Raw genomic sequence first — 24201 nt, 5'->3', positions numbered from 1 at the left:
TCTGGTGACCGCTCCAGGTCCTACATTCACCCGAAGACTCCCCACCAGACACCAGAGCAGCTGAAGCACCGGACGCAACAGAACAGGTTCACCTGCAAAAACACAAGCTTTCCAAAAAAAAATACATTTTAATATCATTTTATTTCAGTAAAAGAGACGTGAATGAGTCCTCGCTCGTAACGCGTAGAAACAAACAGACGAAACCTGCCGCAGATGCTGATTCTGACCTTTTGAAGGTCGTGTAGAGAGGAAATCTCCGTTTTGTTTTTTACTGCACAACTCCTGTGTAGTGAAGAAGCAGATAAAAAGCACCAAAGTCAGACAGAAATCTCCCGTGATCGAAATACTCCCAAATCCTTAAATCTCTGCGTTTCACCACAGAAATTAAGCTTTAGTTAAAACACATAAAGCCAATTTCAATTTCTTTGGGTCTCTCGTGCTGCATTTCCAGATCTACGAGCCACATCGCAGATTCATAAGTGTTAAACTGGACCGTTGCCACGGTGACCGGAGATAAACTCACATTCCTGTGGTCTTTTTTTTTTTTCTAGAAAGGTGCGCCTTGACGACGGAGATAAGGCCGAGCTCTCGTCGGCCGTCGGAGACGAGCTGTCCGATTGACAGCTCTCCTCTCTGACGTGGCTGGAGGACACCCGTCAGAGGGACGCTGGACCGACCTGACGGAGGACGTTCTCTGATGAAAAGGATCTGGCACAGGTAAAGTTACACACATACATACAAACACACACACATATATGTCAAATAAAAGCTATGAATCAGTGCGTTACAGCTGCAGCCAGATGTGTGCGCTGTATATTTATTAAAAACAATATCCACAATTTTCCAGTGCTGAAATCATTGCGTAATGTTCACTGTATTAATACTGTGTTGATTATATCCACGTTTAAGAAATATCTAAAGTATTTCAAGTAGCAAAATGCATCACGACAAAAATACATCTAATGTAAGAAATGAGTCCGGATTAAATGGCATCAAAAAGTTACCAAAATAAAGCTATTAAGATTCACTACTTTATGTTATAAAATGGTATTTAAACCACACTTGCCGTTTAGTGACTATTAAACTTGGCAGCAGATTAAACGTTGTATTCTAAACAGATTTAACATTAAATAAGCCATTAAAAGCATATTTGGTTGATTTGCTGCTTCATAACAAAAACACGAAACGAAAACTAAAAAAAAAAACGCTCGTAGCTGCTAAAAAAATACAAAAAGACTCATTTCAACCAACACAAAGGAGTAAAACATTCAGCTTTTAAGGATTTTACAGATCACCAACCTGAGAAAAAGGGAGAAATGATGAGTCAGCGGCTTCTCATTCAAAAGTCCTCTCGTCCAGTGGAGCACAGATATAAAGGTCGCAGCGCTGCACTGCCACCTGCTGGCCACAGGCCAAAATACAACCCCCTGCAGCCCAAAAAGCACTTTTCCCATTAACCACCTTCCCGTTGATCCCATTTTGAATCAAAGGTTTCCTGTTCGTGCACATTTCCTGACGTTATCTCAACGTAAATTCGACGAGCCCAGTGGGAACTCACGAGCAGCCGCCTAGTGGTCACTCGTGGTGTTGCAACTAAAACACCCTCTTTTGGCCTAAAAAAAAGCATTTCCCCCCATAATCCTCCATTTTAAAAGAAATGTGTTGTAAACCTGACTGACAGGACACCTCAAAAAATACAGTCAGTTTTTACAGTCTCTAATATTAATTTGTAGTTCATGAAGGTTTCATGTTTGTGAAACCAGACGCCGTTTCCCACTTTTCCTTTCTCACTCGAAGGAAAAAAAAGAAGCTTTAAAACTGCATTAACTTCAGTTATTCACTTTGCGTCGTTGCAGATTCATTAGAGAAATCTCCTACAGTTCATACGAGCGTCTGCGCTCCCCGACGGCGAGGTGAACCCAGTTTCCAGGCGGAGAACCGTTTCAAAGAACCGAAGATGCAACAGTCCCGGTTTACCTGAATGGTCATTCGGCATTATTAATGTGTATAAATCCACACGGCGATATGAACCCACACGACAGTCGGCTTTTGTTTGCTTTTTCTTTATTTTTTGTAGCCTTTTTTTTTTTTTTTAATATTTATTATTTTTTTTCCCTTTTTTCTTGCTATCCCTGCGTTTGGCACTACATACTGAGGGTGACACGTTAGATTGTTTTTAAAACAAACATCTATTTCAAAGCCTTCATCTCGTGGCAAGCAAAGTATGAATACAGCTAATAAAAATAAAGGTTTACATCTTTTCCTCCTTACTTTACACATAAAATAAAAACACTTTTTTGGACCCCCTCAAAAATGGGGGTATTAAAATATTTAACATTTGTATCACAAATCAATGTAATGACACAGAAAATAAAACATAAAAACTGTACAAAAAAACCGATAAAATTCACTTTAAAAATTGTTCTTGTGGTCAAATGATGCGAAGAGTACATAATTTCCGTTTGTTATGTTACTGACCAGGAACCTAATTGATCGGAGATGCAGGTTTTACTTCTTCTGTTGGATGAAATTCAGATTGACTGGATGCCGGACGTGTGGGACCAGCGGGAAGTTGGGGTTCGGATGCACAACAGAACCTGAAGGACCGAGAAAAGAATTACAACAAAGTCGGCGCTATTGGAGAACGCGAGACAACGTACTTATCAGCAGTTATAACAGAACAAAGTGTTTATCGCGTCGGACCTTGGGCCACGAAGGGTTTGCCGGGCTGGAAGCCTCCGTTGCCCTGCTGGATGAAGCTCTGGGGCATCCTGTAGGGCCAGGATGGAGACAGGGCGTACTGGGGCGTTTTGTTGTGCTCCCACGACCGAGAGCCTTGGTTCACACCGACGAACTGAGCCGGGTGGCCGGACTCTGTTCAGACAGGAAGAAGAAGAAACACCACACATGTACAGTGACTCCAGTGAAAGATAAAGAGGAGAAGAAGAGCTGCATTTGAAAAAGTTGAGTCCAGTTTTTGAAAGGAAAATCTGTGGTTTAATAAAAAGGTTTTTTTAAGTGGTGCGTCTCACCGTTTTAACGACTAACTGTGAAATGTTCTTCGTGAGCAACTTAACACCAAATTGTAGCTTAAACAACCTTCATGTCTGAAATTCAAAGTCCTGTTGTTCAATTTTTTTTTTTTATTATCTGTAAATAAATGTAATCTGTAATTTCTTTTCACACTTTTCTTAGAAAAAAATTCAGTTTGTTCTATTTAAAAAAATAATTCTACCTATATTGTTAAACTGCTGTGATGACTGCAGGATTAATAAAGTCTTATCTTATCTTAAAGATTTTAAATTCTTGCCGGTTGCTTCGGGTCAGTGTGAAGTTGCTCTTTAAAGACAAAGCTAGAGGAAGAAGCAGCCAGACGGAGCCACCACAGTTCACCCAGTAACTACCTGACTTCACCACAGTGCCGTTTCCCATCAGTGAGCCCGGTTGTGCGAGGTGGTTGTGCCAGTGTCCGTCCCGTCCCGGCCCCCCGATGCCCAGCTGCCTCCCCGCCGGCTGGGCGAAGATGATGCTGGGGTCGTTCAGGTTCATGGGGTTTCCCCCGGAGCCCGTCGGACTCCCGTTGCCCGACGCCGAGCGCAGGGCGAATTTGAGGCCGGGCGGGGAGGGAGCGGCGGGAGAGGCCGCGGTGAGGACCGGTCCGTGGATGGGCCAGGAGGTGGAGGGGAGGTGGACCGGGTGCCCCGGGGACTGGTGCTGGTGGGCGGGCAGAAGCCCCAGTGCAGTGAGCGCCGCTGGGTGATACTGACCCGGGTGGGAGGTAGGAAAGCTGAAGAGAGACAGCGGCACCGCGGGGAGACCGGGCGGCTTCTGAGGACCGGCAGAACCGCTCTTATTGTGGGAGGGCTGGGGGGAACTGGAGGCCTGGGAGGCGCTCGGGGGGACAGCGGTGGGCTGCGGGGAGTAGGGCGGAGTCTGACGACTGTCCGACTGAAAACAGAAACAATCAGACAAAAGTCACACTTTGATTTATTTAACTGATGTCCGAACCGTAGAAACACCGAGAGGACTAAAGGAGCAGTTCACCCAAATTAGTTGTGACTTTACTTCCCAAATTTAAAGATATGACGGTGTTTCTGATTTTAATTGTGACATTAGTTAATGCACACCAAAGAAATCTGAATAGTTTTTCCAATTTGCACTCATTTTATCAACAACAACAACAACAACAACCTCTGGGAGCTCAATTAGACAGAAGGACGAAGGTCTGAAACATGATTACTGAAGTGATACTCACACATTCAGACGGCTGCCTGGACCTCCCGGGACAGTCTGCGGCTCCCTGGGGGATCGGGATGGACTGGGAGCTCACGATGCTTCGTACCATGTGAGGAGCTGCGGGAACACAACGGGCTGTTTTTAATGCTGAGAATATGAAGTTTGGAAAAGGGATTTTAAAGTTTAAAAAAAAAAAAAATAAATCCAGTAAACACCAAGAACTGTCATTCCTCCTTTGATAATATTCGGTGTTTAACGAGCTCCTCTCACCTGGAGCCCCGGTGGCTCTTTGTTTGAGGTGGCGGTACTCGGGACAGTCTCTCCGTACGTGACCCATGTCCCCGCACTGGAAGCACCGGCGGTCCTTCAGCTCTCGCTCTTCCTCTTTGATGTCCTCGTCTTTGTCGTTCTCCTTCTTCTTCATCCTGGCAGAAAAAAAAAAAAAAATCAAAAAAAAAAATCAAAAAATTAAAAAATAATCATCATAATAATAAAAGAACGTCAACAACACATTTATACAAACTACAATGATTTCCTGTTCAGGAAATCTCTGGCATCGACACTCGGTACGATACACGCCGTAGAAATGCTGTTTCTCTGGACTGTTACCGGAGCTGCAGGAATAAGTGACCTCGCTGCTGCTCTGCGTTCACTCTGAAAGCCGAGATGGTTTTCTAAGTTTCCCTGAACCTTTTTCTCACCGTGCTGCTGATATCTAACGGCGTCTATGTCTCGTGTCGGACGGCCGTCGTCGGTACTGGCGAGAAAATAAACGCCGACAGCTTCGAGTAAAAAAACCCCAAAAAAATCCTTTCAGCTGATTTTAGATGGATTTGATGGAAAAATGTGTTAAATAACTTTGAACACTATCGGGGTTACGAGAAGTTATGAGAACACAGATCGGAAGTTGAATTTGCAGCGTGTTTATTATTTCTCAGGCATTTCTCTTTTCTTTTCTTTTTTTTTTATTCTACCACAGCGGGAGTAAAACCTTCAGGAATGAAGCGGGGACAACCTGCGTCTCTTCGGACAGTCCTTCATGTAGTGTCCGATCTTCCCGCAGATCCGGCAGCAGCGGTCGTTGGGCGCCAGCTCGCCGTCCGTCAGCACCTTCGAGTCGAAGAAGTAATCCTGTGGCGGAAAGCGTGTTTTAAACACAAACAAAAACATTTAATGGCGTGAATGTGAGCGTGGAGGAGACGGCTGGTGAGCGACGTACCACTTCGGTGCCGGGAACCGGATAGAAGGGAGTCCCAAACAACTTCCTGCCGTTTATAAAGGCCTTCATGATGAAGTTCGTCACTGGAGGAGGAAGAAGAGGCGGCGTAAAGGGGGCGGGGCATCGTCACAGTTTGATGTCGTCTTAGATAATATAATATCAGGATATGACATAATTGTTTTCTCTACCTGGTTTTAAATGTTGTGACGTGACGTGTTTTACTGAACTGACCGTCATTTGCTTTTAGCCACAACATGGACGATGACTTATCAAAAATTCTGACTTCTTTTTTGACTCTATTTTACTCTTACTGTTATTTTAGCTTTTAATCTACCTTCTACATTTCTATTATCTCTATTGTTTTGCATGCATTGGTCTTTTTGAAATTGGCTTCTTTTTTTTTTTTCCCCTTTCTTTTAATTGTCTTTAAATTGTGCTTAAATTCTAATCAACTTTTCTGGTCTACAACAGTCTGTCTTATTATTGGCCTGTCAATCAACTGACAAGCACCAAAATGTACAAAAAGTGCTCTGCAAACAAAGTTCGATCGATTGATCGATTGATTGATTGATTGATTTAGCAAAGACCCCAAAAACAAACAACATATTTTTGGGTCAAAAATAAAAGACAAATGAACAAAAGCACTTACTTTTGCGAGAAACTCCGGCACCGAGGTTATGATTCAAATCGAAGGGATCTGAGAAGGAGAGCAGACGAGTGAGTAGAAGACAACGAGTCTGGCGGTGAAGTTCGGAGGCGACGAGCGGAGACGCACCTTCGATCGCGATGCATTTGCTGGTCCACTGTTTTTCAAAGGTGGTGAGCCGCTTCCTCTGGCGGATGCTGATGACGTGCTCTTTGAAGTCGAACTCCTCGGTGTAGAAGCGGAGGAGTCCGAGCCACAGCTCGCCCACCGACTCCGTGTTCGGCGGATGCTCGGAGAGACGCCGGCGCTGTGGGGAGGAGAGACGAAACGTTAAAAAAAACAAAAAAACACGGGACTTTAATTGGGCCGGAGACAGCAGGAAGCAGGACACGGGAGAAAAAAGATTCAACTTACCAGATCCTCAAGATCATCAAAAAAGAAAGCGTTCCAGCCGTCCACCATCCGCTGGGGAACCGTCCGCCCGTCAAAGATCTAAAAAAAAAGAAAGAAAGATATTTCAATTTAATTCTATTCGTTCGATCTGGTCTCTGCGGTGATTATTGTGCGGTCGGTACCTCCTGCAGGACGGGGATGACCGGCGGCTGCCGCTGCTGCAGGAAGTAAAGCACCATCAGGATGTAGGCGTACGACGAGAGGCTTCCTCTGGACGCGTCGCCGATGTCGCAGCGCTGTGAGCACCCGGGCGGGTGGAGTTAGAGCAGGACACAATGTCAATCAAACTTCAGTTTAAAATCAGAGAGCTGTTCTTAAGTTCAAAATTAGCTTTGTTAGGATATCAGCAGGTTGGACACGGCTTCTATTTCCATTTTTTTGATGTTATATTTTTGCCAAATAAGCTTCCAGCAGTTCTTGTTTGCAATTTGAAAACTGAAGCAAACTTTAAAATCTCTGCCGAGATCTAAACTGTTTTTTTTTTTTCCAGTGACAATGATCATCAGAGATAATTATATTTTCTGGAAGTACTCATCGATGTGTTTCATGTCTGTTTCTGAATGTTAAAAACAGTAACCCCCCCCCCCCCCCCTCCACCACCGTAATGTTAATCCCATCAAATGGGGCTTAAGTGGAGATTTGGCATGTTGTTACATTAAAATGCTTTTTACTGTGCCGTTCAGTTCTTACACAAAAACATGATGATGATGATGATGATGTCACTAAATATAGACACTCAGAACACTTTAGACCGAAGTGTTGAACAGCTCGACTGAAGCAACCAGCAAAAACAAGCTCGTGACAAAAAACAAGCTTCCCTCTTTACGCTGAGCAAAAGATTCATAATCAGACAAAGTCTCAGAAATGAGAAAGCTGCTTTAATAAAAGGTGTTTTTGTATAAAGCTTTAAACTTCCGACCTCTGAAGAACAAACTCTGGTTTACTTTGAATCTGAGCGTCTGATTTGTTGTTTACACCGTTACGCATTAAATCTTTATAATAATTGTATTTAAATGCGAACAAGCCCAGATATCAAAAATGTTTTCTTGAATGTGAGAAACGGGGACGTTTTCTGGAACGATTCTGAGAATATCAATTAAATTAGGGCATAAATACACACTCGAAGGAGGAACTAGAAACGAAGTGTTATTGTGTGACCGTACCTTTGCGAAGACCTTCATGGTGTATCCCAGGAACTGCACGCGTGGATCCAGAGCCGCGTACGCAGCCAGCATCCTGGTGTTGTGTTGAGCCTGCAGAGAGACCGTCCGTCCACATTAACTCACAACAGATTAAAAAAAAAAAAAAAAATGCACGACTCGGCGCTTTCTGAGCAGGAGGCGCCTCGTCCGCTCACCAGGGTGTTGTAGAGGCTGATGTCGCCCTCCAAGCCGCTCTGTCGGTGTTCGAACTTCACGATAGGCACTTTAGCGGTGGTGATAGGCAGGATGTTCTTCAGACCCGTGTGCTTCTTCAGCACTTTCGCGAGGCCTTCGATGATCTCTTTGCAGTTCAGCTTCTATTCGGACACATACAAAAAATAATTTTAAAACATAAATGGAGGAAAAAAACAAACAAACGCCTAAATATAGGAACGTAATGGGGTTCGATCACGGGAAGGATGCGTATTCTGCCGACCTCGGCGGTCTCGTGACCCTCCAGAGTCATGCAGATGTCGAGGTCGCTGTCGCGGAAGCCGAAGCCGTTTTTGGAGGAGCCGAACAAGCAGAGCTGGGATTTATCTGTGGACCCGAAACCAGAAGGAGATGTCAAATAAACTCCGAAAATAAAACGCTTAAATCAAAACTCTGGGGTTTGTAGAGAAATAACACGAAAATCCCTGCAGATGTCTCACAATAAATGTCTCATCAGAGCTGGAAGACTCGACCTGAAATGTTCAGGTTTCAGTTTACAAACAGGAAATATTTGAGACTTTGTGGTTTCTGCGGTAGTTTATGCTTCACGCTCACCGTTGAACTCCTTCCTTATGAACCTCTCCAGGCTGGCGAGGATCTGCTCCCTCTTCTGCTGCTCGGCGTGAGTGGGCGACAGTTCATCTGCAAACAACACATTCAGTCCCACAGATGATCGCTCCATTTATCCAATAATGAAGAGACCATTTTAAGTCATTTTCAAGAAGAAGAAGAAATAAATAAAGTCACGGTTCCAGGAACAGAAACGTGACAATCTGCTGCTTTTATTCGTCTCAGTTATGTTGTGAAATTAATATGTTGTTTCAAACTAAACACTTTGTGCTCGAGGATATTACGAAAGGACTTTTAACACAGTTTTCTTCTACTTCTTAAGACGAGTGAATCGTTTACTCAGCAGATTGTTGTTTGTGTCGGTATTAATCGTGTGCTATTGATTGAATAAGAATAAACATACTGAACCCCCTTTTTCAGCTCAAACTACACAACAACAAAAAAAGAAAAGGTGAAATAATCTATATTTGAATGACTAATTCATGAATATGAGCCAACAGCCGCCCAGGAAATAATCCTGTTAAAACACAACTTTTTTTCTCCTAAATGTAAATTTCAAGCAAAACGTTCGAGTGCAGCTGCAGAGCCGTGGAGCGAGGATGAAGACGTACAGTAGCACAGCTTGCAGAGCCCGTCGAGGATTTCCCTGAAGCGCTCGTTCATCGGAGGCAGAGGCTTCAGCTCGATCTTCTTGAAGTCCTCGGGACACTCGTCCTTCAGGTGACCGTCTCGTTTGCAGATGCTGCACACGACAGTCGGAGGCTGGAACAAAAGAATTCAAAAGAAAAAAGTCCAAATATTAGAGGAGCAATTGGACAGAGTGAGCGCGGGATGATTGCGTGAATGAAAAACCTCAACCTTCCTACACTAGTTTACAGAACAACAGTTGTTCTGCGTTATCGTGCCGTCTCACAACCACTGACTCCGAAAACCAGCCGATAAAACCTCATCTGCTCCCACAGGTGAGACGATGCTTCCAGATGTTGTTATAAAAACAGTGAAAAGCTCAAACGTTTATTTTCTCTCTTATTTTAAAAAACAGCCCAGAAACGGTATAAAACTGATTTTTCTGTCTGACTGACGACAAGAACATCTAGACAGGAAGTGAGTGGTGTTCGTGTTCGTTACCTTCCCGCCAGTGAAAATCATCCTATCAAACACGTAGTGCAGATCGTCTGATGCAACAGGCCCGTCCTTCAGCGAAACACTGCCTTCCTCCTCTTCTTCCTCCTCCTCGTCCTCCTCCCCGTCCTTGTCACTGTCCGGCAGGCCGTTGGGGGAGAAGGACGGTTTGCTCCCCTCGCTGAGCGCCATGTCCGTGAGGCTGGCGTCTAAACTCTTCTCATCTCTTTTTCTGGACGGATTCGAACCACCTTCGTCGTCGCTGTCGGGCTCCTCGTCCTCCTTCGACGGCCGCTGCTCCTTCTGAGCGCTCAGACTTTTTTTGTCCTCGTCCTCCTCGTCCACACATGCAGCCTCTTTCTTCTCTGCCTCTTCCAGTGTGGCGGCCTGTCCCGCTGCCTTCTTGTTCCTCTGCCGTCCTCCGGCTCCTCTTTTCTGGGGGCAAGCGAAGTATTTGTAGGCCGAGCGGAAGCGCTCCTGAATGTACTCGAACACCATTTGGCTGTTCAGGCTTCGTGCGACGTTCCTCTTCAGGGCAAAAGGATCTAGAAAAAGAAAAAAAAGTGAGTTTCTGATATTCCTCCAGAACAACCGGCAACCAGCAGCGACGTCACCCGTCACTTTATGAACGTTATGAATCCTCCAGTTCAGATTTTCACCATCTTTGCTAGTTCGGAGCAGTTTGAAACAGGAAGTGACCATATTTGGACGAGCTGGGGGAGGAGCCAGCAGGTGGATCTGAGTGATCTGATTGGAAACCTGACGATACTACGTCCCGCCCACCGATAGCTGTAACCTGACTGCACCACAGGCCTGTCAATCAAACAGACACGCCCCCAAAAACAGGTCTTCTTGAATCTTCTTTTCTAATGAATGAGGGATTATTTTCAGATGGACCTCCAGAAAACTAATAAGAAGGAGTGACTTTAGCTAACAACACCGAGATAACTGATGGACACATTTTATTCACTTTGGATTTGATGAGAGAAGTTGAATGGGAGTCTATGGAGCCGGAGGCTTTTTGGAGCCGACCTCTAGTGGCACCCGCTGGTATTGCAGCTTTAAGGACACTTCTGCATCAGCCTCATTTTTCGTAGCCGGAAGCTATGAACACTTTTATGCTCCAGACCTTTTAGGACGACTTTTACAACAGAGTGGTCTCTTACCTTCGATAGCGAGCCGGCGGCGAGGCCAGTTCTTCACCTCCCTGGAGAGGAGCTCCTTCAGGCGGATGCTGATGATGTATTCCTCCAGAGCAAACTCCAGTGTGTAGAAACGCAAGAGCTCCAGCCACAACTGGCCGAGGGACACGCCTTTACCCTGGTCCAAGGTCAGGCGGGTCTGTAAGGGACAGTAACGAGAGATCTGCTAAATCCAGCAAAGCAGAAAGATCAACTCTGGCCCCGCCCACAATAAATTCTCGTCCACCGCATGTGAGCGCGTGCTGCAGGATGACTCACCAAGCCCTTCGAGTAATGAGCATCGTTGGGTTTGTTCTGCTCCGGCTTGTGTCGGCCTTCCCCCCGGGGCTCGTTCCGGTTCTCCCCCCGTCCGTCCGTGGAGGTCGGAGGTCGGCGCTCCCACCGGACGAACGTGTCCGACGTGATTCCGGTGAGATGATACTCGTCCACGCGCTTCACGTCGAAGTCTTCGATCTGCAGGAGAAACGTGAAGCCGAACACGTCACGAGAGGTGGGGAAAAAAAAAGAAGCAAAAAAGACGTGGCTGTTTGATTTATTCTTCAGATAATCGTTTCTGTTCTTTCTGGGCCACTTCATGTGGTTTTCAGCCTTCACAGACTGATATTATAGACACAGAAGAGGAAGTAGACTCGTTCTTGTTTACTTGCACAGCTGGAGATGTTTCATTTCACAGAACGGGAACATTTGGGTCTCTCCAATTTTAGATTTGTTACATTTTTTTTAATTTTTACTATGTTGTCATTGGTTACATAATTGCCACATGTTGCCTAGCAACAGCAAAACATCTCCGCAACAACAACAACAACAACAGAAATTCCCTCAGTCTGACGAGGTGTAAACAACAATCTGACTCGACAAGTTCCATGAAATCCAACAAACATAATTCAGACTTCACACGTGAACAAAACAAAAAACAAAAAAACAAAAAAACAAAACAAACAACTTACATCCACGTTTAATGGATTTAAAAATCAAACCACTGCGTTTAATTTATTGACGGCTACTTAATAAGCTCCCCTGAATGCGAACATGCAGTCACACAACACTTCGGGTTGGCGAGGGGTTGCCATGGCGCCCCACTGAACAATTTACCAACACATAGTGGCTTATGGGATGACAAAAAAAAAAAGAAAGAAGAAAAAAAACAAAAAAGAGGCGCAGTTATTGCGTCCTCTAAATATCCGTCTGCGGAAAGGAAGTGAGCTTTAAGGAATGTCGTCAGCGTGTCGTCGGCGTGACTCGATGTCCCACATCTGGATGAACCAGCTCAGCGAGTCGCCGTGTCACTTATCATAATGACAGGTGCCATTTTAACACTTGACTTCCTCTGATTTATTCGCTGCTCGGTTTTTAGACTTTACAATAAAAACAGCTAATGATCTGTTAACAAGCAGCCTCTGTGAACCTGAATGACATACTTCCTATTCTTCTCTGTCATCACGAGTCTCTCGAGGCACAAACTGCCTGCAGGTCTTATAAACAAGGAAGTTCACTTCAGCAACACGTTTCCACCTCCGCTTATCGAAACAGTACAGGCCAGTTATTCCTCGATGCTGCGTGCACTGAAGTGTTAACAGAGGTTTCAGATTTTTTTTTTTTTTTTTTATAAATTAAGTCTTTGTGAAATGGGTCAATCTCATATTTCAAACTGAATAAATATAAATTTTGCATCTTTAAAGAATTTAAAGATTTATTGCAGCGTCAGCTCTGTTTTTCCTCATCGTTATGCAAATGTATGCCACATAGTCTTCTAAAAATAGATGTTTTTTTTAAATCGAATTCAATTTTCTAAACAGCAGCAGAGTTAACGTGTCTGCTCATAATAATAAAGACTCAGTTTTCCCTCCACATCTTGGGTTCAAACATGTTTACCTTTAGGTTAGGATAGGTTAGGTAGTTACTTTATTAATCCCCGAGGGGAAATATTTTCGCTACAGCAGCAATAGATAATAATAGAATAATAGAAAAGCAATAAAATAGCAGTAAAAAATATAAAATGCACAGTATATACAGTACAGTATATATCTATATATATTATATGCAAACAACCAAGAAACACAGTCAACAGTGTTATTGTTATGTGATGGATTTTGCCAGAGGTGAGTCTGTGTTTAGAGTCTGTGTACCAGGTGTTCAGGTGTCAATTTGCATGCAGTAAAATGAGTCCGACTGCCGCCTGAAGAAAGTTTGAGCAGACAACTCGGATGTGAAGTCATTTCAGTCACGTCATCGTGATCATTTTTTTCCTCGATTGCTCAAAACAGGTTTGTCATTTATAGAATTATAGAGAGAAACATGTAAAGAGGAGGTGAACGCAGAGGACGCAGTTGAAATCATTCACTCACCCAGTGGCCCAGGTAGACGGGGAGGATGGGCTCTTTCCTCTGCTGCAGGAAGAAGATGACCATGAGGGCGAAGGAGTACGAAGGGATCCCGCCTTCAGCCTGGCAGTCGATGTGACACAGCTGCAAAGATTAAAAAAACAAAAAACAAAAAAAAAACAGCTTTCAGACTGTATTTTAGCTTTGATCCAAAATGTAAAACTGAAAGTAAATCCTCCCTGAATCAGTTTAAGTCCATAATTATTTACCCGTTGAATCGGTGTCATCACGTGTTATCTAATAAACCAACTGATGAGTAAAAGACCCAAACCAAAGGCTCGTTTCTAAGACTTAGCGATCAGCAGAATGATTTTCTTTATGGGTCTCTCCTGTCAGATGTGTTGTCGGTGCTGAGTCCCAGTCTTACCCTCGCCCAGTAGCGGAAGGCCAGCACCAGAGGAACCAGCCTGGGCTCCAGTTTAGCCAGCGCTGCCAGGTGATTGGTGGTCAGAGAGGCAACTTCATTGCCCGCACTCACTTTGCACAACAGGCCGCTGTGCAGAAACAAGTGAGGAGTGACTTCATTACGAGGTAATTGGCTTGTATAAGAGCTTTGATATGGGATTTGTTAAAAAAAATAAAATAATTAGAAACAAAAAAAAACCACACATATACACGGCTGCAGGCTTGATATGTGATGCACTGCTCTTTCTTTACAAGAGGACTTTTTCTGGTGGCGTCTGACACACAGCAAGAACGTTAACAATCACCTAACACAGCGCCGCGGTGCTGTCGGAGATGGACCCAATCACGGAAAAGATTTCATTCTCTTAATTAAAGTTACAAACTCAATCTCAATAATCAGTCAGAGGAAACGCAGATATCATTCTAAAAATAGAATTATACATGAAGAGATAGCAAAAATTTGAACCGGCACTGACCTGCTGACATCCCGACAAAACACTGCAGGAACTTTGGCATGAAAATCTGACTCGACCTCAGAAAATTCAGCTGGAAGAGAGAAACAAAAAAAACAAAAAAACAAAGTGAAGGACTTTGAAGAAGGCTGCACAAACACCTTCACACAAAATAACATTAAATATCCGAACTGCTTCTATAAAATCCTTAAAGAGAAACATTTTATCTTGAGTTGGGGACACAAGCGGATCGGGAGCGAGACGGAGTCCTGCTACATCTTAATCTGCAGGTTTATGCAACTTAATCCCGATTAATCAGCTAGAGTTCAAATTCAAAATACACCGAGCTAAACTTACGGCTTTTTTTGAGGATTTCCAGCACTTGGATCAGGACTTCAGGTTGTGTCATCTGAAAAGAGAAATATAAAATGAACTGAGACTCTAATGTCACTGTGGACTTGCAATGTCCTTTAATGTTATTACAGAAAAAAAACAAAAAACATGAGGATTTGGTGAAACGGCAGAAGCCGACTCACCGAGGAAGGGTGGGTGACGTCGATGTTGATGTCACTCGTCTTGAAGGCAAACCGGGTGAGACAGGAACCGTAGAGACGGAGAGAGCAAGCTGCAAAACCAGAGAAGACGTCATACAGGACGTTTCACACTCAGCGAGACCGAAACCGTGCGGGTGAACACTCGATGCCGAAGATCAGCGAGGTCTAATTTCAGTGGTACTGCAGAAGTGTTTCGTGACGTCGTTATAAACCCGGGATGAGCGACGCCGCGGACGTACCGGAGAGGTGCCTCTTTATGATCTCCTCCATCCTGACGACCATGTGCCTTCGGACCTCAAAGTCCTCCTCCGAGATGCCGTGCAGCCGGGCGGTCTCCAGGACGGCGGCGTCCACGGCCCTCAGCTGGGCGGGGGAGGGGGGCGGCAGGGCGCGCAGCTCGTTCTCCTCCTGTTTCTCCTAATTACATCGCGACCGCGGAGGCGAAAAGCATCAGTTCAAATCCCACTTTAAAACAAACAAACAAAGAAAGAAATCCCGGGGAACGCACCGTGATGTTCTTCTTGTGCCTCTTCTCCTTGATGTGTTTGTGTGCTCCTTGAATGTTCTCGATGTGCACCGAGCACAGCTTGCATAAGTATTGGTAGTTCGGGTACTCGGGCGACTGCTGTAAAAAACAAAAAAGAAAAGCAGGTGAAAGGGATCAGTTTCTGTTTCTCGTAGTTTTTCCACAGAAAATGGGGATTTATCCTTTTTGTTCTCCAGCGTCCAGTTTCTATTCTCACATCCAGATCAACCAGATGGTGGAGACATGAAACAAAAGTGAAAGTGAAAAATGGAAAGGCTAAGTTTCTATTCTCATACTTATTATTCAAAAACAAAACAAAAAACACCTTAGTTTATTTTGTCTTAATACCAAACAACTGTTTGACATAACTGACTTTAATTTGGGTTGAGATTGACTGACTGTAGTTTCAACATGCAATGGTATAAAATGTATTCAGAAAAAAGCAGCAAATTCTCATAAAGGAAAGGCTGAAGCCAGCTAAATATATTTAACTGATAAATGACTTAAAAAAATAAAAATAAAATAGGCCATCAAAACGTCAGCTTAACTTTCTCTCTGTTTCTGCCTGATTTAACGACACATCCCCCACAAATCAAACTCTCTTTGAAAGAACTAAAGCAGAGAAGAGGTCTTGGTCCTCCTCATGTTTCTGAATAGGCGTGCAAATTACTGAGATCCGAAGTTGTTTGGCAGATATATTCAGTTGCAAACGAGCACCGAGCAGATCAGAGGCGATGAGGCCTCTTCCTTACCTTCAACAGCCGGTGGATGTAGTCTCTGTGGAGGCGCTCCTCCGCCTGCCGGAGGCCCAGCTGCTGCTCCGTCAGGGGTCCGTCCTCCGCGGCGGGCATCGCCTCGGTGCCCTCTTCGACGGGCCGATGCATCGATGCTGCAGCTTTCACCGCTGCAAGAGAGCAAAGACGGGAGGAGTTTACCGGAGATGCAGAAGAGCGGCTTGGATCGTCTCGGGAGGAACTCCTGGTAAACCCACCATGGGACTTGTCCTTCGCCGGGGCTCCGGTGGAGCTCTTGGCCTGCTCTGCGAGGCCTCTCTTGGGTGTGCCGGACACGACAGGAGAGCGGGTCTCTCTGTTTGCTGAAGGGCTGCTGTCCGCGGAGACGGACCACCTGGAGTCGGGAGCTTGTGTCGCCAGCTGCTGCTGCTGCGAGCTCGCCGCTCTTCCTTTGCCTCGGTCCCCGGAGCTCGTTCTTCCGGTCAGCCGGGTCAGTCGGGAGGGCCGGCCTCTCCTCTTGTCCTGGTGGGTGTCTGCAGAAGTCTTGCCCGGCCCGCGGCTTACCTGGCTGCCTACACCGTGTTCATCCTTTGCAGCGGTGAGGTTTTCCCTGCTGCGGGGCGCATTGGGCTTCTCACCGGACAAAGCTTTGGCTCCTCTGGGCTGAGAGTGTTTCACTGATTTGACCGGACTTACGGACTCATCCATCCCTCCTGTCCTGCTGCTCTCGTCCCCGGTGGAGTCAACACCACACTGAAGATGACCAGGGAGGCAGGCCACCTAAATTCTGGGCACAAAAAAAAAGAAAAAAAAGAAATCATGACTATCGGTTTTACTAGCAAGATTACAGAACAAATAGTGCTGCAATAATAAATGGTGACACTTTCAGGAACTAAATACAGATGTGAAACTACTTGTGATCTGCTCAGTCTCTGCTACAGAAATCTTTAGTAATCCAAAGAACAAGAAAAGCTTCTGATTGTTCTTGTATTTTTCATTTTACAAACGGTTTTGGTGCAAGTTTTAAATTTATTATAAAAGATTAACAACATATGTTGAATTTGGATTATTTTCAAATCAAATGAGACCAGAATGATTTCAGAGTGACAGAAGCAGTGGGAGATGGTTTCCTTGATCAGTCCACACATTTTGTTTTTTAAATCGTCTACATGCATTTTTCAAAATATAAGTTCTGACTCGTGAATATTTTCTCTTCGTTAGTTAATGTGGTTATTATTGACTATATTAACAGATAATAACTCCCGTCACAATAAAGTGTCATACAGAAGTGAAAACGCTCGTTGTGGTTTCCGAGAACTTAAGATCAATAAAAATGTACAAAACCAAGAACAGGAAGCTGAGAACGAGCAGCACATTCTCCCAAAGTCCTTTTTGATTTATTCTTTTTTTATGCATTTGTATGTATTGATTTGACAGCGGAGTTTGACAGGTCACCTGGGACTCGAACCTGGGACTCGCTACTCCAACCACGACCATTCGGACATCGGGTCGCACTCTAATAAACCAACCAATATAATAAACTGTATAATTACCAAAACATTTTCTTCCAGATCCTTTAAAATCTAGCAAATAAAAACCGCAGTTCAGATTCAGAAAGAGAATTTGGGCCTATAACTAACAGAAAGCAGTTATCGAACTTAGGTTTGTTTAGTACAGTGAAAATAGTCTAAAAACATATTTAACCCCCCCCCCCCCAAAAAAAAAAAAAAAAAATCAACATTATTGATTATTCTGCAGACCATTTTCTTAATTCATTATTTGGTATATAAAGTGTCAAAAACAACATAAAAAAAGCCATCAGATTAATCCGTGCTGAACTTTCAAATGTCTTCTTTTGTTCCAACAGCAGTCAATTTTATAAAACAGAGAAAAACATATCCTCAAAGAATTTGTTATTGACATAATTTACAGTTAATTATCTGTTGATTAACAAATCTATTATATGGCTGGTTGTTGCAGCTGCAGAAGAAACTAGCCAATTACACCTCTAACTATTCTATTAATAGGTCATATGTTCATAAAGCTAAAATAAGAAACCTTGTACGGTTTTTAAACTTCTCAAAAGCTTCACCGGAAACGTAATATTGCATTTCCTGTATGAAAGGATGGTATACAAATAAATGGTATTATTGTTGTTGTTGTTGTTGTTGTTGTTATTAATAATCACGAACACAGCTCATACGTAAACAGAGTCCGGGAAGACGTCAGGTGTCCAAACATACATCCACCTTCCTGCTCACGGGTTAGAGGTCGTCACGGCAAGGGATGACGTCACCACAACACTGGTTAGCTCAACTTCCACAACAGACACGAAAAGTAGAGGGGGGGGGGGGGGGGAGGGGGAGGAGGAGGAGAGGGGGGGGGGGGGATTACACACACACACACACACACACACACACACACACACACACACACACACATCACCGACGAACGGAAACACTCACCATTAAATACAAAAACCCGAATGTGTTTCCTTGTGCTGCGGGTGGAGGAGGAGGAGGAGGTGGTGGAGGAGGAGGAGGAGGAGGTGGTGGAGGAGGAGGAGGGATTCGCGTTGACTTTCCAGGAGCGACGTTTTCCTCTTGGCCGCGGTCAGCCCGTCTCCGTCGGGCTAACTGTCGTTAGCCGCCGCTGCGCCCGGTCGTCCGGTTGAAGCCTCGGAGGGGGGAGGGGGGGGAGGAGGAGAGGAGGGAGGGGAGGGAGGAGGAGAGGGAGGAGGGGGGGGAGGAGGAGAGGGAGGAGGGGAGGGAGGAGGAGAGGGAGGAGGAGAGGGGGAGGGGGGGTAAATAATACTGGCACTCAGTTGCCACCACAGCAAGCAAGTCATTAAAAAGCGGATAAACGAACCGACTTCGACCGCTCCAGGCGCACGGGAGCGCGTGTTGACTCACTTCGGGGCTCTGAGCTCGATCTCCGGATCCCCGTTCAGCTGTCTCCGCGGCTCGCGTCCACATTATGGTTTTCTAATCCCACGGCCCTGCTCAAAACAGCAACCACTGACGCCATGTTTAATACATCGCCCCGCTGCATTGTGGGAGTTGCCGAGTTGATGATGAAGAGGGGCGTGAAGCGTGCCGCGTTCAAGGACCGCTCGGATAAATATGTTACTCTAAATACAGTAGTCTTTGTCTTTGTCTTTATTATTATTTTTTTTTTTATCTTTTTGTTCTGTTTAAAACATTTTCAGTCCACGTTTGAAATAAAATATAGACCGACATACAAATATTTGTCTGCATAATTTCAAGATTATTTAACAATAAAGTTGCTCCGTTAATGTGAGAAGGCCTCTCGCCCTGAGTGTAACCGATTTGAGTTATATATCATATTATAATTCATATAATTCACAAATAACCAACAGAGTTAGAGCTCAACTTTTTAAAAAATAATTTCGTACCTCTTTGCGGTGACTTATGGATCAATGATGTCTTTTATGTTCTGGTTGTTGTTTTATGTCACTATTGTACCTGTTTGTGTCAGAGATGTAGTTTAATTTTATTTTAATTTCAATTTTGCTTTTGGTTTAAGTTTTTTTTTTTTTTTTTAAAGATTATTTAATGTTTTATTTTTGTTCGACTTTTTTTTAAAATTTGTGCTTGAATGTTTTTAATTATTTTATTTTTGTTTTGTTGATGTTGTTTGGGTTTTTGTGCGTTTGAAAAAACATTTTCAAAAGTAAAGTTAAAAAAATGAAAGGTGATTTTGTTAAAGATGTGGAAGGCCATAGTTTTTTGTTCTTTTTTTGTTCTGACAAGGGCTGATACTGAATACTATTATATAAATGGTCCTCTGCGGCCACCGTAGACATACGCTTTATTATCTCAGTCAAAATGTAGAAATGAACAGCCTTTACCTCCCTTGGTTTGTGATCTTGTATCTTTGCTTTATTTTTTTTTAGCACATACGGTACGATTATATTCAAAGATAAAACTTTAAAAGGGTATAAGTACCAAAAAGGAATTAATATTTGTGAACATGCTGATGTCAGCAAGTCATATTATATATCTTTCAACCTTAACTTCCCATGATGTCTCAGGCAGAAATGCTCTTTTACAATGAAGAGAAAACACAATTAATCTTTAAAAATGTTGCACCATTTCCATTCTGCTGGCCTTCCTCAATAATAGTTTGGATACAGGAGCGGGGGGGCTGAAAAATATGTGACCCTCTGGGACCCAGTTTGTGAAAACTTCTCTTTGGGAGGAACAAGCTTGTTTTCAGTCCGCAGAGAGTTCAGGTTTTGTTCTGCAGTTTTGGCTTGTGTTCATTTGTTGGGCTTTTATAATAAGTAGGCCATGGTGAGCAGGCCTTCATTTGCCTAATGAGCCGAGAGTTTAAGGTGGAAAGGTTTGTGCTCCAGTTCTTTTGTATCCAAAATGCCTTCAAAATAAAAGCTGGAGACTCCTCATCTACAACAAGACAATCATAACGTCCAGTTAACGACAAAAATATCCTGCACTGGTTTTTTTTTAATGACAATAACATCATTTACAAGCTTTGTATTCTATCTTAATTTTATGCTATCGCTTACTGTAAAATGTAAAAGGTCCCTGAATTTATTTATTTATTTTTTTAATGTTTTTGCCAGGTAACTGTCAAAAATCCCCCAAAAGGTGTTGAGTTTACTATTAAAGAAAACACAGAAAACTAGCAAATGTTTTCATTTTCATTTGTATGTGACTTTTTAAAAAAAAAAAAATTTTAAACCAGATTTTAGTTAATGAGCTAGGCCTGTCATCATCTGATCATTTATGCTCTAAAATACTGGGGTGGTTTCTGGTTGTTGGACACAATGAAGGTGCAATTTTAGTAAAAGCCCATCGTGGCACAATTTCTTTTATTTTGAAAGTGTCGGCCGGTGCCGGAAGTGTTGACTTTCCGTTCGTAACGTGACAGCTGGAGACCCTGAAGAAGTTTTCTCCGCTGCTGCGTTGGCAGTTTGAACCGTAAAGATGCTTCCAGCAGCTCTCACCGTGTTCCTGACTTTATTCAGTCTCACCGAGAGCAAACAGAAAGACTTTTATTCTTTTAAAGTAGTGAACAGCAGAGGGAAGCTGGTCTCCCTGGAAAAGTACCGCGGTTCGGTAAGTCCGGATCAGAACAGCTGATTTAAAAAAAAAAGAAAAAAAAAAAAAGAAGAAGTTTTTTTTACTGTACGCAGCCTCTCTTGCACGTCATCTTGCATGCATGAATGCATGAATGCTGCATGGTTGATGATTCATCCTCTTCCTTCTCTCTCAGCCTAACGTTTTGCTCGTAGCTGGAACTAACACTTAACACCCTGCCGGCCGCGGGTCAGTTCGGCTGCAGCCCGCTCGCGACGTCCCGGCTCGTAAGCCCCCTGCGCGAGCCTACGTGGCAAAGAGGCCTGCAGCCGCGCGAGCTCCGCAGCTTCCATTCAAACACGGTGCGGATCAGCTGCAGTCTGTCCACGCAGACCGCTGCTGCGAGTTCACCTCCTGCAACTTCTTGCAGACTTTGTTTAACTTGTTAAATAAAACACAAGGTGGGTTTTCTACTTGTTGTTATTTAACCATTTTAAGTCATGTTGCTTGAGTGTTTTTCCATTTGAGGGAGATGTTGCAGTCTTTAACGACACGACAGCTCTTTTTAAAAATGAAGATTTGACGGTGTGGATAATAGAAGATTTTCCAACCTGTTTATCTTCGGAAATCTTACAAAAAGCAGAGTGTAAACTTTTCACATGGTTTAATTTCAATAAATCAGAGAAAAGAAACTGAGAACAGATTTGTGGATTTGTTTTTTTTCTTCTTTCCTCTCCCAGTAATCATCTGATGACCCCTCACATTTATTTATCAGCTGTTCCTGGAAATAAACCAGCTCCAGCTGCAGCAGCTCTAACAGTAAACATGCTGCTGACACATTGATGCTGCACTATTAATAATCTGATGTCGTCATATATAATAATATATTAACCAGGGGGATGAAACCAGGATTTTTTTATTTTCATACTTTAATGACATTTTATTGCTAATAAAAAAATAAAATTGCTGTTACTTTTTAATGCAGGACTTTTACTTGAGTATTTTTTTTTTTACTTTACTGAATAATGGGAACATTTCTTTCAGCACTGATAAAAAAATACATCACCTGATGATCAAATTAAACAATATGAAAATAAACAAACGAAAATGTACATTAACATAGGTTTTTTATTAAAAAGTCGGTTGCAGTCAGTGCAGTTGCTTTATGTTGACAGTAGGTGTCAGTAGAGGATGAGATCACTGAATTGCCGCTCTGATTGAGGGAGAATGAGAATGCACGTGCTTATGTTTGCTCTGCTTTGAGTGAGCTGAAGCATGACGCTTTGACATGTAACACGTATTAATCTCCACTAACACACTCATCAGTTTCCATCGTGTAGCGCTGCAAAGCTGCATTTTTGCTTCCTCTTGTAAAATGTTGGATTTTTAGGTGATTTAAATGAAACCATGAATGTGACAAATATTATATTTCCCTCTGAAATGCAAAGAAGTCCAACTATAAATGAGCATAAAATGGAAATACTCAGTGCTGTGCTGCAGTGCGTTACAGTGTGTGTCTGCGGCTGCAGGTGTCCCTGGTGGTGAACGTGGCCAGCGAGTGCGGCTTCACCGAGGAGCACTACAAAGACCTGCAGCAGCTGCAGCGGGACTTCGGCCCGTATCACTTCAACGTGCTGGCCTTCCCCTGCAACCAGTTCGGCCAGCAGGAGCCCGGCAGCGACAAGGAGATCGACAGCTTCGTGCGCCGAGTCTACGGAGTCTCCTTCCCCCTGTTCAGCAAAATCGCCGTCGTCGGAACTGGAACTAACAATGTCTACAAGTACCTCGTCGGTGAGTGACGTGGCTGCACTAACAAATCATTTTCCAATGACTTGTTTTGTCTGTAAAATGCCAGCAAACCAAAAACAATGTTCGTGATTCCTACAGACCAAGCTGACATCTTCATCTTCCATACATTTCTTATGTTTTGTATTTGTTTGAGCCAATAGTCTTTATTTTACAGTCATGTGTAACACACATTACATCTTTTTTTTAGGAGTAAGAAGCAGCAAATATTTGAAAATCTTTGCTTTAAAAATGACTAAAAGGAATATTACATTATTAAATTTGTTGAAGATAAATTTTCTGTCGATCAACGAACCACTTAATTGACTGATTGTTGCAGCTGTAATGATGTTGATAGGCTGCAGTGGGTTTGTTCTCATTGCATGAAGGAAAGGAAAGATAGGCATGTCTTAAATGAACTCAGAATTTCAAATTTCAGAAAATGTAAGATTTGATATTGAAGTCATATTCAGAGTATTGTTGAATTTATTTAAGGCACCTTTTTTGGTGGAAAGGCAGGTTTGCCAAAAAGTGAGACTTCTGAAATGTCAAATTTGAAGCAACAAGAGGAATTGAAAGGAGTTTTAAAAGAACGACAAAGGAAAAAGAATGGAAGGAGTCAAAACAGGAAACTTATCGCAGGGATGAAAGAAGAGAAGAAAAACTGATGTCAGAAAGAAGAGTGACATTAAACCGAAAAGAATAATAAAGAGGAAAAATACAGGAAAGAAAGAAAAAGAAGAGTGAAGCAAAAATTTCAAAGAGAAGAAACGGAGGAAGTGCGAAGGTCAAACAAAGGTCAAACTAGTTTTGAATAAAGGAAGGAGCCAATAAACTACATGACATAAATTACATGAAAAAAAGTAGGAAGTGACAAGGTCTACATTTTAAAATTATTTCACTGTTTAAATATATGCCCCCCCACCCCCCCCGCCACACACACACACACACACAAATATCTTGATACTTATTTATTCTCCACAGAGTCGTCCGGAAAGGAGCCCGACTGGAATTTCTGGAAGTACCTCGTCGACGTAGACGGCAAAGTGGTGGACGCGTGGGGACCGAAAGTTTCCGTCAAAGAAATCCGACCCAAAATAGCCGACATGGTGCGGCAGATCATCTTAAAGAAGAAAGAGGAGCTTTAACAGCTCTGCCGCGTTAGTGCAGCAACTAAAGGGACATGCTAGTTAGAGAACAGTTCACAGAAACCAAAGCAGATTCTTTCTGCTTTCTGAAAGCACTGATGAAGCACCACTACGCGTTTTTTCTTAATTCAATGTCAGGTTTTGTATCAGGTGTGCGACATTTTAAACCAAAGAGCTTCTGTTTCCAAATCTGTCAGTCAGTGTCAATTACGTGTTTTATTTTGTTTTTTTTATTCATTCTGATTTGTGGAATAAACTTTTACTGTGATCACAGCGATACGTTGCTGTTG

General features: G+C 43.3%; 2 protein-coding genes across 2 annotated transcripts; one reads left to right on the top strand and one right to left on the bottom strand.

Moving 5' to 3' along the window:
* Positions 1–2047: 2047 nt before the first annotated feature.
* On the bottom strand, positions 2048–18944 carry tut4 (terminal uridylyl transferase 4). Its single transcript, XM_069152916.1, has 30 exons — positions 18828–18944; positions 18381–18592; positions 16173–16702; positions 15934–16085; positions 15164–15280; positions 14895–15072; positions 14638–14726; positions 14459–14510; positions 14126–14195; positions 13612–13738; positions 13209–13328; positions 11122–11316; positions 10828–11002; positions 9668–10206; positions 9151–9301; positions 8525–8611; positions 8193–8296; positions 7912–8073; positions 7718–7807; positions 6677–6790; positions 6516–6593; positions 6231–6408; positions 6105–6152; positions 5456–5538; positions 5252–5367; positions 4507–4661; positions 4256–4353; positions 3405–3948; positions 2704–2874; positions 2048–2597 (listed from the first exon to the last, which is right to left on the bottom strand). The coding sequence occupies exons 3-30, from the start codon at positions 16621–16623 to the stop codon at positions 2509–2511; spliced, it is 4533 nt and encodes a 1510-aa protein (XP_069009017.1). The 5' UTR covers positions 16624–16702; positions 18381–18592; positions 18828–18944; the 3' UTR covers positions 2048–2508.
* Positions 18945–20832: 1888 nt separating this feature from the next.
* On the top strand, positions 20833–24188 carry gpx7 (glutathione peroxidase 7). Its single transcript, XM_069152919.1, has 3 exons — positions 20833–21017; positions 22508–22769; positions 23748–24188. The coding sequence occupies exons 1-3, from the start codon at positions 20886–20888 to the stop codon at positions 23909–23911; spliced, it is 558 nt and encodes a 185-aa protein (XP_069009020.1). The 5' UTR covers positions 20833–20885; the 3' UTR covers positions 23912–24188.
* Positions 24189–24201: the final 13 nt, after the last annotated feature.

Source organism: Embiotoca jacksoni, unplaced genomic scaffold (genome assembly GCF_022577435.1).
Source record: "Embiotoca jacksoni isolate LCO1_2020_lvr unplaced genomic scaffold, fEmbJac1.0.p SCAF_19, whole genome shotgun sequence".
NCBI classification, from domain to species: Eukaryota; Metazoa; Chordata; class Actinopteri; family Embiotocidae; genus Embiotoca; species Embiotoca jacksoni.
This window is presented reverse-complemented; position numbering and strand designations above follow the sequence as displayed.